The sequence below is a fragment of the Synchiropus splendidus genome, chromosome 18, assembly GCF_027744825.2.
Source record: "Synchiropus splendidus isolate RoL2022-P1 chromosome 18, RoL_Sspl_1.0, whole genome shotgun sequence".
Lineage (NCBI taxonomy): Eukaryota > Metazoa > Chordata > Actinopteri > Syngnathiformes > Callionymidae > Synchiropus > Synchiropus splendidus.
This window is the reverse complement of record NC_071351.1, coordinates 7,457,688-7,471,493: the sequence shown is the minus strand read 5'-3', so window position 1 is coordinate 7,471,493 and position 13,806 is coordinate 7,457,688. Positions and strand designations below refer to the sequence as shown.

Below are 13,806 nucleotides of genomic sequence, written 5' to 3'. Positions count from 1 at the left end.
CTTCTCATTGCGACATTGGTGGAAGCACTTTTAGATGTTCTAGAAGATGCTGCAGGAGGGCAGTCAAATAGTCCACAGTGGCAGAGCTCCATCCAGAAATACGCAGGGCTTTGGGTGTCTTCAAAAAGAGAGGTGAGACGGTGTGAACAAGTTGTTGAGGTGCTCCTCTGTAGGTGCTGGGACAGAGTGTTATAAGTTGGAGTCCAGGTCCTGTTTTAAGTTGCACCTCTGCCACAGAAGTATGCTGCGAGCTTCCGATATCCAGGCTGTGAACCCGGGCAACTCATTGGTTCACGTCTGTAGATCGACTTCAGGAACTGTGTTTATTCCAGAGGAGCCTTCAGCTGTGGTTTGGATCACGTCAGACACATTGTGGTGGAGAACATCTGGACAAGTCATGCGTTTGATTTCATGGTGTCTTGCTCTCTCCCTCTCTCTGCCTCCCACCCTCCCTCCCTCCATCAAACCAGACAGTGTTTACTTTAGCGCAGACCTTCACAAGGTGTTTGGGAGCATGTGTGTACTTGCACCCCGGCATTCAGGTCCATGTCCAGACATGCCGTAATTAAGAACGCTGTGCCATTTTTTGGGTTCCCATCCCTCTTTCCCTCTCTCCTTCATCTCAGTCTACCGTTTTTCTCCCTCTCTCTCTCCACGCCAGTCCTCACCTTTGTCCTGTCTGTACATGTGTCTGCTCGCATGTGTGTGTGCAAGGCAGAGAGTGTGTGGCGTGTCCACTGATGCACACCTCACTTGAACTCTCTGGTCGGGCGATGGTCCCACACTCTTCTGGCATTGCTGCACTCGGACTGCTGAGTTAGAGGATGTACTACGTCAAGAAGAAGGTAAACTTTTCTCTCTCTTCTTGCATTGCTGGCGTGTGCTGTGGCAGTGGTGGAGCTTCGTCTGTTGGAGACACATGCTGGATGCAGGGGGTCGACCAAGCGGCTTGTGTTTGACTTCAAACTGAGGTTCAGTGGCTTGCGAGTGTCGCGTGTGGAACGGGACTCACACAGGCAGCGTGAACAAGTGTGTCACCTCAGAGGAAAAGAATGAGTGGCGGCACAAGAGGGGAATGGCAGGCAATTAGGCAGAGCACCGATTATCCCCGTGTTTTACAACGTGGCTCAAAGGCCTCGGGGTAGCAACTGTGTGCGTGTCTGACCGACGCTGCCACTCAAAGACTAACTGATAGCTCGGACTAGTTCACACGATTTGGACCCAAACTGAGGCCAAACGCAGCTCACAACTCACCTCACATGTGCACAACAATTCAAACCACGTGCGACTCTGATGCAGGAGCGACATTCAAACGCTGCAATATTGTCAGCAGCACTGGACTTCACACGGACTTCACATTCACTTCCAGAAGAATCCCGCTCCCCGAAATCGGAAGGACATATTTACCATTTTCTAAGGTGCCGTTAGATGATTTTGTAGACCATTTTTTGGGTCACAGAAATATGCACGAGGTCAGTCGCGGTGCCATCAGAAGAGACGAGAAGTCTCGATGGCGTGTCAAGGTCCCCGCGGTCAAGTGAGGGGACAAGTTCTTGTTGGAAAATGACATTTTACACGTCATGGCGTATCGGCTCAGCACTGTGTCTGGGGGCTAAGATCTCCCAGAGTTTCAGCCTTAAAGGGTCCACACGACCCGCAGCTCTTCCGCTGTAACCCGACCTTCCTTCCTACGAGACTCAGAGTTGGTGTTTCCACACCACCTCCACCTCACCTGTGTCCTCCCTCTGAATCTCTCCTCCCTCTCCGCCTCCCTCATTCCCATTTCCTCTCTTGTCTCCACAGTCCCAGTACAACTTGCTGAGCAGCAGCATGGAGAGTTTGGGGAGCCGGGCGACCTCCGCCAGCCCCTACAGCTCTGAGAACGCCTCCTCGTCGGCCGTGCCCACACCCTCGCCTTACTCCCAACCCAACTCCACCTTTGAGGGCCTGTCGCCGGCGCCGGCCATCCCTTCCAACACTGACTACCCGGGACCACACGCCTTCCAGGTGTCCTTCCAGCAGTCCAGCACTGCCAAGTCTGCCACATGGACCGTGAGTACAGACGTCTCTTTCTGTCATACATCGCGGCGCCAAAACACACCGAGCATATCAAAGTAAACAGGAGAAAGCGGAATCACCCTCGTGGTTGCAGTTTACCATTTTGATGCCTTGCTCAAGGGCGCCTCTGCAGTTCCCAAATGCAGCTGCTCTGCATTTTGATTGGTTCATAGGTGACATCAGTCATGTAACTTCTGTTTAAGGAGTGAGTCAAACCAGTGTCTCCTTGGACATATGAGTAGCTGAAGCTGAACTTGAAAAATATTTTCAGAAAAAAAAACATAGTTGTTTGCTCAATACAACAAGCTGCAACATTATTTTTTTATTGTTACGTGGCTCATAAAAAGCACAAACCTCCAGGTGCTTGTGTGTCTGCGAGGACCTGCCAGTCCCTGGTCTGATGGAGTGAGGGCCTCCGTGTTTGCTCGAGGTAACCATGCATGCTGGGCTCTTTCAGTCAGCCCTTATGGATGTAAGACGATCTCATTCTGGACCTTAGAGTCTGACCTCTGCCCTCTTGCTTTTCATTCCGGGAGTCTTCCTTCCTTGGGTCTTAAAGCACTCAGGGATGTCACCTCTGGCGCCTAGAGTTTCACTCTGTCCACACCTAAAATGTATCCATCAGCTCCCGGCTCTTCTCTCCTTTGTCTTCCTCGGACACTCTCGGGACAGAAACCTGTGGCGGTGTTATGGAAACTTTCAACTGGGGGAACACACGATACACCCTGATCGGTTTGGTGTCAAAACCTCTTGTGCAAAGTTTGTCATCCGTCCATAAGTGTCAACATCGTCCTCACCTCGCACCGAACCAACCGTCACAAAGATGGACGCGGTTGTCCTTCCTCAGACACTCATGTGCTTCAGTCACACATGCACAACCTGAAATGTGCATGCGTTTTCTTACTCAACTCTGGTCAGGAGAGGAAAGGGAGGACCACAGCAACAATCCACAATTTCATTTTTCCATGTTCAAATTTCCCAGCGTGGAAGCCCATGTAAGCCAGTGTCCATCAGTTGGTGGGACGACAGTATCTTGGGTTAGCTGGTTGGAAACCTTTGCATCACGTCTGAAACATATCGAGAACATTTCAAAATTCGCCAACACCTTTCTGGATGGATGAAAGAGTCAGGTCGATGGCTGAGTAACCTTCCCCAAACATTGAGGTTCTGGCTAGCTTCTGTCACATTGTCTCTCCTCAGACACCAGGAGAATTAGCTCTGTCGAAACACACCCAAAGAGGCTGTTAATCCGACAATTGTTCACGTCAAGCAAAGGCCTGGCACCCGACGGTGATGAGGCAGCAGAAAACCATCCTTGAGAAAACCTGTCATTATTCAGATTCCTCCGCTGCTGCTGGGATTACAGCGCCAGCGAGGGACTGCTGATGGATTTTATGAAGCCTAGTGCTCCACTGTGGGTTCATCATAACTGTTATTCAGACTCAGGAGTGACTCCAGTTCCTCAAAGTCTTGAGGAGAGATTGTGAGAAGAGGCTGAGTCAGGGACTTTCCCATCAGCAATGCAGGCACTTCACAAGGTTGAGAAACCAGGAGGAATGACCAGGTCGAAACACGTGGACCGGTCCAACTCATCCGGTCTGGATTAAGGAGCGAACACAGTCTGGGCTGTTTGTGGCCTCAGGCGATGTAAATGATTTGGTGGACGGTTCCTTTGCTTCGTGCGCCTGAGCTTCATTGATGAACATGTGTCTGCGAGTCTCCCATAAATCTACTAAAGCCTGTGTTTAGTGAGTCTCACCATCTTCCCGAGACCTCCAGACTCGCACACATTGGTGATAAATGGACGGAAGCTCCTGCCGCTGGCGCGTCTCTTGAAGATGATTCCTCGGCTTAGGTGCCTGGAAATGAGATGGAGAGTCGGCCCTCTCCTACAGATGGTGGTGAGCGTGTGTGTGTGTGAGAGAGGATACAGTAGGTGACAGGAGAGGGAGGGGAAGCGATGCTTGGAGAGCAGGTTCCAGCATGTGCAGAATAGCGGCGCGTCAGAAGCTTCTCTTCCCAGCTATTAGCTTCCCTTGGTTAGGACGCGGGTCCCGACATGCCCGGGCACAATGCATCCGTCCTTTCTTTTCTCTGTGTATCATCCACTGCCACATCACGGCCTGGTCCAGGAAGATCACCACAGGCAGGAAAGTGTCGCACTGTTCAAGCTTTTTAGGCAGGCAACCTAAACCCTCCATCCACAGCTACAGTAACAGTAACCACAGCCAGCTCTGCTCTCAGACGGCACCAGACAGTGTCCAGCCAACTCATGTCACGGGCCGTTCTCGCGTGTCTCAAGACAATGCTGGTGACCACAGGTCGTCTCTTGGCTCAGCTCAGCATCCCGTCACCAATCACAATGAAATAAATTAAACTAAGAAATGTCAAAGAAAATGATGCAAAAATTGTTTGAATATTTGAAGAAAACATGTTATTCCGAACATTAAAAAAAAAAGAAGAATGTAATCCGAACGGAGAGGCAAAGCGCCATGCATTAAGAAAAGTAAAGAAAATTAAAACCCACAATTTCTTCAAGTTTTTTTCTGTTTTCTTAAAGAAAATGCCCCGATAACTGCAGTAGAGAATATGAATTTAATATCTGTGAGACGCATCATCTGTGGTGGACAAGTACACATTTGATTTCGGGGCTCAGTTTGACCCTGAAACTGACCCATTCTGACCATATCAGCACCCACCTGTTTATTTCAACAGTTGTCTAAAGAGTCTCTGCTGCAGAATGGGGTGCGATCGAGTCGCCTCTCATCGAAGGAACTTAGGACAGAAGACTCGATTGAGCGAATTCCAACAGACGTGCACAGGCACCATTGTCAGCGCCAGTGTATGTGTGTAAACACGTTCGATATTTGGGCAATTAAGCAAATTTTCATGGGGCAAGTCGGCGCTTGCATATTGCCAGAGATTTGGCAATTATCAGACCCGTCTCGGGAAACCTGTGGGGACCTGCCTGCAGCGGCCTGCTGAGGAACCTCGGGACGGGAGCCACATTGCTTACAGTTACAGCTCCAAACTACGATGGCATGAATCAGCTCCACTTCATAAAAGTTTCAACCGGAATGTTCATTCCACACATTCTCCAGCTTTGTGTGGCGCTGTTTCCAACACACGACACACTTTCTCACATGACAAATTCATTTGAAAAATTCATAGTACTAGTCATGGTTAGAGAGTGCTACTTCGAGCAGGAGCTGATCTGTTTGGATGCTGTTTTAGTGTTTGCTGCGGTAGTTGCTGAAGTTGTCATAGTTGTTGGTGTACTTGTTGAAGTATTAGGTCTCAAATAGTGAGCAGCAATATGTATATAGTGCAAGCGGAACTAGCAGAAGTGGGAGTCCAAAGTTCAAGTATGGAGTGTGGTTGGGGTTTGGAGGTGTCATATGTGGTAGTGGCTGGAATTAGAAGTATTTTGGCGTTAAAGTAGATGCGGTAGTTTTTTTAATTTGTGGTCAAACAGTGGCTGCAATACCAACAGTGGTGGAAGGAAGTATTAATATATTATCTATACAGTAGAAGTGTATCTGAACAGATTGAACCTGAAGAAGCCAGTAAAGTAATTGTATTCGTATTGTATTGTAGAACTAGTTGCAGTTTCACGTGCACATGTAGCGCCAGCCGTACCACGAGGGTGCAGCGAGACCATCTCTGTTGGTGACATTCAAACACTAGAAGTACTTTTTTATACAGAAAATTGGAGGTAACGGCAGCGGCCGAACTTCACATCTTCATGGCAAATGTAGTTTTGTTGTCAGACTTGCTAAAGCGCGGTGGTTTGTGCTGCTTTCTGAGCATGGTGAAGCTCCCTTCTCAGCACATCCACTCAGGCTTCTAAGCTTGTTTTCCAGGATTCAAAGATATCGTCTGACACGCCACAGAAAAGGCTGTGTCAGCAGATGCGCCACTCACGCCGCTGCCATGACTGCAGTGTACCTGAGTTTCTGATGGTGATTTGCAGAGTTGGTGGACAAGTCGAAACACTTCACCTGCAGCCTGGCATCTAGGAGGAAAGCAGAGCGGAAAGTGAGGCGCATGCATTTAAATGTAACCAGATCGACTCATCACCAGTCGAGTGCAGCATGTTTAGTGGTGATGTTTTTTTTGTTTTTTTTCATCGAAACAAACCACAGCGGCTTGTAAAGATGAGCTCCTTTTGTTTGGCGACAATGAATCACATGCTCCGTGACAGGTTGTTGAAAGGTGTGAGGATGTTCTCAGTCCTCAGATCAAGAAAATCCGATCACATGAGATCAGAACCAGTTGGTTTACTCCATTCACCATTATGCATCTGTTGTGAAAGTGTTTGCCGTCTTCATTTCTGAATGAAGCTTTTAAGGGGCTGTAGCAGGTTACTTTCCAGGGTGTCCATCATGCACTGTTTCACAGTCTGTTCAGAAACCCTCACAGAAAATGCGAAAAAAGAAAAAAAAACATAAATGTCAATGATGTCAACATCAATTCAACAAAAACATGAGCAGAAAATAACTAAGTTAGAAGAATGTTTTGAGCAAAAATGAATTATTTTCTTTATAAAAGATGGTTTTTAACAATAGATTTAATTCATCATATTATGTGGAATATTATTTGTATCTTTTGCTGTATCTGTAGTGACATTCAGAATAAATATTAGATGGATGAATAATATGTTCAAAGAGAGCGTTGAACTGCCGGTGTTGCTTGAAGAGACAAGTTTGTTCCATTGCGTGTTCATGGTGTGGGGACTTTCTGTGTGTCTTTGAATCACACCTTCCAGTAAGTGGCATCAGTTTCATCAAACCAATGGTCGCAGCTGACCTGTGAAGAGCATTCAATATCTCACCTGAGTGAGGTGGACAAGTCCGGACCTGAGGTACAGTTGGACCTGGGCGAGCACCTCTGACCCGTAGTTCTCAGAAGGACAGGGCTGCAGGCTGTGTCTCGCATTGTTTCAGAAACAGAGCTGAGCCAGAGGGCGAAACCTTTTAAGACACGGTGCTTTTGAGTCTTCCATCCTGGAGGCAAACTTGGAAGTGAACTTGATTCTCCTCCTCTCCAGTACTCTCCACTGCTGAAAAAGCTCTACTGTCAAATCGCCAAGACGTGTCCGATCCAGATCAAACTCTCGTCCTCTCCGCCGCACGGCAGCATCATCAGGGCCATGCCCGTCTACAAGAAGGCGGAACATGTCACCGAGGTAGTCAAGCGCTGTCCCAACCACGAGCTGGGACGAGACTTCAACGACGGTAAGGATTCTATTCGCTGCATGCCGCCGCTACCTTGGTGTTCCAGGTGAAGACCCCTGCTTGTTCTTCAGGTCAAATCGCACCGGCCAGTCACCTGATCCGGGTGGAGGGGAACAACCTCAGCCACTACGTTGATGACCCGGTCACTGGACGACAGAGTGTCTATGTTCCCTACGAAGCTCCGCAGGTTCGTGAAGCCACCGCAGACACGAGCCACTATCATCAACCATCAGCATGACACCTGTCAAACTAGCTTCACTGGCACTTAACAGCTCACAAAAACATCAATTTGAAAACATAACGCATCACAGCGATGACAGGAACACATCTGCACCAGCCATTCCTTATAAATGCAACGTGGCAATCCATGGGGAATGCAAATAACAATCCTAAAAATCCAATTTAAAAAGCATTTTAAATAAAATGTGAACTAAAAGTTCACCGGGAAACATCCCAAAAATCGCAGGTCAAACGTGTGACATCAACTCCAAGTGTGAAATGGAAATTGGTGCCAGAAACCAGTCAGTTATTGAAGTATGTCAATAAAACCTCATTTCCAAGAAAAAGATACCAGACAAGTCCGCGCAAGTTCGCTGAGAAAGATCATTATCACATGATGCTTGCACCTGCGGACGCGTCTGCCTGTGTCCCTGTGTTACACCACAGCGGCCTCCAGTGGTGAGACTTGAGAACAGCCAAACCAGAGTAAAGCAGCAGTGAGGCTCGAATTGTTGAGTGAAAGACGACTCTTGACTGTCAAAGTACCGAAGAGGATTAGGGCCAGAGAAGAAAAAAAAAAAAAAATTGGCAGAATTCTGACTTTAAAGTGAGAATTCTGACTTTTTTCTCAGAATTCTCACTTTAAAGTCTGACTTTAATCTCAGAATTCTGACTTTTTTCTCAGAATTCTGACTTTTTTTCCCTGTGAATTCTGACTTTAATCTCAAAATTGTTACTTTAAAGTCTGACTTTAATCTCAGAATTCTGACTTTAAAGCCAGAATTATGACTTTATCTCAGAAGTCAGAATTCTCACCTTAAAGTGACAATTTTGAGATTAAAGTCAGAATTCACAGGAAAAAAAGTCAAAATTACAAAATAAAAGTTAGAATTTTGAGAATAAAGTCAGAATTCTAACTTTAAAGTCAGAATTCTTGGGGAAAAAAGTCAGAATTCTGACTTTAAAGTGAGAATTCTGACTTTAATCTCAGAATTCTGACTTTTTTCTCGGAATTCTGACTTTTTTTCCTGTGAATTCTGACTTTAATCTCAAAATTGTCACTTTAGAGTCTGACTTTAATCTCAGAATTCTGACTTTAAAGCCAGAATTCTGACTTTATCTCAGAAGTCAGAATTCTCACCTTAAAGTGACAATTTTGAGATTAAAGTCAGAATTCACGGGAAAAAAAATCAGAATTACAAGATAAAAGTTAGAATTCTGAGAATAAAGTCAGAATTCTCACTTTAAAGACAGAATTCTGGGGGAAAAAAGTCAGAATTCTCACTTTAAAGTCTGAGATTGAAGTCAGACTTTAAAGTCAGAATTCTGAGACTAAAGTCTCACTTTAAAGTGACAATTTTGAGAAAAAAGTCAGAATTCTCACTTTAAAGTCAGAATGCTGAGATTGAAGTCAGACTTTAAAGTCAGAATTCTGACTTTAATCTCAGATTTCTGACTTTAAAGTCAGAATTCTGCCAATTTTTTTTTCTTCACTGGCCCTAATCCTCTTCCCGAGTCAAAGCCACACCCACACGAACGCTAAAGCTTGGGATGTTGTGGCAGTGACTTGTGGAACCATCAGCAAAGAGGCGCTCACCATGACCACGACGAACATTTGTGGCTGTGCTCTGCAGGTCGGAACAGAGTTCACCACCATCTTGTATAACTTCATGTGCAACAGCAGCTGCGTGGGGGGCATGAACCGAAGACCCATCCTCATTATAATCACTCTGGAAACCCGAGAGTGAGTTCACACGTAATTCCCCTTCTTCATCCAACCTTCAACCATAGTTTTTGGGATGACTTTGACGCATGAGAATTATTATGCGTCTGTCCGCAGTGGTCAAGTGTTGGGCCGAAGGTCATTCGAAGGTCGGATATGCGCGTGTCCAGGAAGAGATCGCAAAGCCGACGAGGATCACTTCAGGGAGCAGCAGGCTCTGACCGACAGCGCGGCCAAGAGCGGCAGCGCCAACAAGCGCAGTGAGTTCAAGTGGACGGCAGGAGGGGAGCCACCGAGAAACACTGTCTCACTGCTGTGTCGCCTTCAGACTTCAAACAGAGCCCCACCACGATCCCCAGTCCAAACTTGAACATGAGGAAGAGGAGGCATGGGGACGAGGAGGTTTACTACATCCCTGTGAGTCACATCTCAGATGAAAATCATTTTTCAACTGATGTTCAACATATGTGCCGAATCTGAATAAATATAAGTTGTTGGTAAAAGTCGATGCAAAGTAAAGAAAAACAAAATAAAATAGCAGCCATTGACGCTGACGTGTTCGTGAGCAGGTTCGAGGTCGGGACAATTTCGAGCTGCTGATGAAGATAAAAGACAGTTTGGAGCTGGTGGAGTTGGTGCCACAGCAGCTGGTGGACTCGTACCGGCAGCAAACACAGCAGCAGCTCATGCATCGACCGTGAGTCTCACACTGGTGACCGCTCGCTCCCGAGCCATTTGCGTCTCACTCACTCTCTAACTACTATTTTCAGGAGCCATATATCGTCACCCACGTCGTACTCTTCGCTGTCCAACATGAACAAACTTCACAACCCTGCAGGTCTCAGCAAGTCCCCCTCCAACCAGCTGGTTGGCCAGCAGTCACAACAACATCACCCCGCCCCCCACATGGGTGAGTTCATGCCCGACATGCTCAAGTCCACCCAGCGCATCCGCGGGTGTGTTTGGGATGAGACAGAGCTGATGTCCTGCTCATGCTTTCATGGTGTATTCCTGAGATTTGTCAGGAGAAATTCATCATACCTGGACTGTTCTTTCTCTCGAAGGCCCCAACATGATCAGCAGCCACCACCTCCAGAGCAACGGCGACATGAACGGGGGCCACAGCAGCCAGACTATATTGTCAGCCTCACACTGCAGCCCACCCCCTCCATATAACCCTGACCCCAACCTTGTCAGGTACCTCACCCTCCACTGAAAATATTGCTTTGTGTCATTTCTGAAACGCAGAGTCAAGCTGCGGGTCAGTTCTCAGTATTGGGTTGCAGGCGGTCTGTCAAACAGACGTCTGACTGTGGAAGAATCACCATGGCCCGCTTGAACCGGACGCCGTATATATGTCCGGTGTCTGTGTCTATCACTCTCAGTCTCACTCTGGGACACAGCCTTGCATTTATTCCAGCTTCAGGAAGTTGCAGAGTAGCTCACGTGTGGCAGCACGATTGAAATCCAACAATCCAAGTCAATAACTAAAGGAAGTTTGTCCGCTAGTGTTGAACCCCCAGACTCATAGCAAAACCTCCCCTGCACTCATGCGTTTGGAGGGAAAGGATGCCGCGAGGGTTGACTTCATGTCATGCGGCTTCACAGCCAGAAGCTTTGGATTGTTCTTTAAGTTTTCAGTCACTGCATGGAGGCTTTCTTAGAAATCCACTGCAGTGAGTGACTGAATCCATGGCTTGAACTGGGGTCGGTCAGCATTGTGTTACGAGCGCAAACATGACCGAGCGGCTCTTCTGTAACCGTGGTACTCTACGAAGTTTTCACCAGGACACACAGGAGTAAAATAGCAGCCTTGAAAAGGTTAGCAAAGTTTAAAACTGCCTGTCTCAGATGCATCCTGGATTCTTTGTTTTTCGTCATTTACTATTTGTTAATATGTTTCTTTCTTTGTTTTCTATTCCTTAATTTGTTGTACGCTCAAAGTGCACCTTTTTTTTTCATTCACGTTTGTACAACAACAAATCGACTGTATTTATAATAAAGGTTCTTGAATCAAGTTTTGTCTTCAAATCATTTGAAGTTTGGATTTGGCTGTTGTTGAATTGAAATCTTACACCGACTCTAAACATTTATACACAGCCCTGCGTTTCTCCCCATGCAGTTTTCTAACGGGTCTGGGCTGTCAGAACTTCATCGACTACTTCACCTCCCAAGGCCTGCAGACTATCTACCACCTTCAGACTCTCTCCATGGAGGTAAACAACCAATGCCTCTCCTCTCTTCTAAACTCAAGACTCTGATGTGAAACCCACCCAGACACTTTGAGGGTCAAGTACCTCGCTGTTTCCCTGGTGCCGCCTGAGGTGCTGTGACACTGACTTGTCTGAAGCACCTCAATTTCTCTCTGAAGAAGGGTTTTGGTGTAAGGATCTGATAGCATCGACACTCCACCAGCTTCTTGTTTTAGAACCTCCAGGTCTGCTGCTTCGCTCTCAAAGTGAGCCGTGTCGATCCTGACAAACGTTTTTAGACGTTGATGGTCACAAAGGTGGCCAGAGGTTCCGGGACCGTCACCTAGAGCGCGAGAAGAAGTTCATGTTTATCACTTCATGCTCGCAATTGAGGGACAAAGGCGTCCGAAATTGAACAAAACAGTGGAAGAGGTGGCGAGTTCTTGTTGACTCTCAACAAACGCTCGCTGGTTTACGTTTTACTCCTCTGTAAAGCTCTCTCTTCTTCTAACTTCACCAGGATTTGGGTGCGCTGAAGATCCCGGAGCAGTTTCGCATCGCCATCTGGCGAGGTCTTCAGGACATGAAACAGGGTGCTTCCTTGCAACTTCCCACCCCGACTCATCACCATGACTACCACGGACAGCAGCTTCTGCGTTCCAGCAGCAACATGGCGGCTTCTGCCATGGCGGCCATCGGGGCTGCCGGCGGCGAGCTGCAGCGTCAGCGCGTGATGGAGGCCGTGCACTTTCGCGTCCGCCACACCATCACCATACCCAATCGCCCTGGCGTGGTGGGACCGCCCGGGATGGCCACGACGACGGACGAGTGGGCCGACTTTGGCTTTGACGTACCAGACTGCAAAGTGTCTCGAAACAAACACTCTATCAAGGAGGAGTTCATGGAAAGTGACGTCCACTGACTTCCCGAAGGACAGAATGTTCCACAGCTTTTGGTCACATCTCCAGTCAAAAGACAGACTTTATATAGTATAGTATAGAGAGAGTGACTTGTGAAGCTCAAGGCCCATGAGCCAAGTCCTTTTCTGTGGGCGCTTTAAAGATGTCCAGGTCGCTCACAGTTCAAGTCAATACTTTGAAGCTCACCTCCAACCCACGTTGATAGAGTGACCTAAGCATTTACCCTTTGCATGACTGAATCCTCCCTGCATTTCAGAAAGAACACAGCCAGGAATACATTTTAAAAAGGCGTATAATACATGCATTTCATTTGTTCTTTGACAATAACTCGACCAAACAGAGAGTAACTTTAGTGACTGGATAGTAGACAGACGACAATAGTTCAGTCTACATTTGTCATTTCAACAAGTCAATTTGGGAGAAGACGTGCAGAATCATCTCGGCAGTTATTTATTGTCCGTCATCTACATAACATGTAAATAATCTACACTGGACTTGTTGTACTTGAAGTGGTGTTGACAAAGTTAGGATTAGAAAAAGACGGTTGCCACTTTTCATATTGTTTAATGTGAGGACCTCAATTCTTTTTTGACTGACGTTTCATTGTCCGGAATGTTCTTGCAGCTTTGAAATGTATTATAAGTCTGTCAACAATATGTTTGTTTCTTTTGTGTCCATACAATTTCATGACCATTGTAGAAAAAGAAATATCCGTGTTTTAGACAGTATTAAAGTAGTAAGTCCTGAAGTGCATTGGTCAGTTGAGAATCATGTGTTTGACCCACGAACCTATTTTTAATTGCTCTGTTATGGCACTTGTTCAGGAAAACGTTCCGGTGACATTCCAGTCTTACAATGTTGCATATTGTCTTGAATTTTGTGGCAACAAAAGATTTTCCCGTTTCACTCAACCACTGGTCTGACAAGGAGCACTTTAATACTAATATATTGACAAGGCTTTTTTTGTGCTTATGATCAGTATTATGTATTTTGATGTGAATGTTCCATTTAGTTTTTTGCAATTTTGTGCCCACTCGTTTGTATATTTTTGTATAAATTATAATGTGTACCTCGAAATTCATTAGTCTCCTCACATTGTGAACGTTTGCCGAATAGATGTAAAAAAATAAAAAAAAAGACATATCAACACTTTCTCATCTGTCCTTATACTAAAATAATATCAACCAATTTTTTTGGTTTTTTTTTTTTTTTTTTTTTTTTGAACTGCATCATAACGCCTCTCTTCATAACGTATACAAGGAAAAGATACAAGAAAATGGACGTGGAATGGAATGGATCGGAAGATTTTGGTTTTTGTGTAGGACTACACGTTTAAGTCGCAAAAAAAAATTCAATTTGAGTTGCGACAGAGAGCGTAAATGACTCTAAAGCAAAGTTAACTTCGGTGGTGGTGTTTCACCATGAGCGATCGGTGATCGATTACAATGACTTTGACG

The 13,806-nt window shown here is 46.2% G+C and overlaps 1 protein-coding gene across 1 annotated transcript; it reads left to right on the top strand.

Moving 5' to 3' along the window:
* Positions 1-646: 646 nt before the first annotated feature.
* On the top strand, positions 647-13,461 carry tp73 (tumor protein p73). The gene is made up of 12 exons (XM_053849825.1): positions 647-845; positions 1,804-2,052; positions 7,109-7,295; positions 7,367-7,482; positions 9,149-9,258; positions 9,355-9,497; positions 9,566-9,654; positions 9,807-9,934; positions 10,008-10,147; positions 10,302-10,434; positions 11,360-11,453; positions 11,950-13,461. Exons 1-12 carry the CDS (start codon positions 825-827, stop codon positions 12,349-12,351), a joined length of 1,812 nt encoding a protein of 603 aa, XP_053705800.1. The 5' UTR covers positions 647-824; the 3' UTR covers positions 12,352-13,461.
* Positions 13,462-13,806: the final 345 nt, after the last annotated feature.

Excerpts from the sequence above, each read along its gene's own strand:
- tp73 (XM_053849825.1), top strand. The coding sequence starts at position 825 with ATGTACTACGTCAAGAAGAAG. Across the intron at positions 9,935-10,007 it reads CAGCAGCTCATGCATCGACC|GAGCCATATATCGTCACCCA; the intron begins GTGAGTCTCACA and ends TACTATTTTCAG. Across the intron at positions 11,454-11,949 it reads TTCAGACTCTCTCCATGGAG|GATTTGGGTGCGCTGAAGAT; the intron begins GTAAACAACCAA and ends TAACTTCACCAG.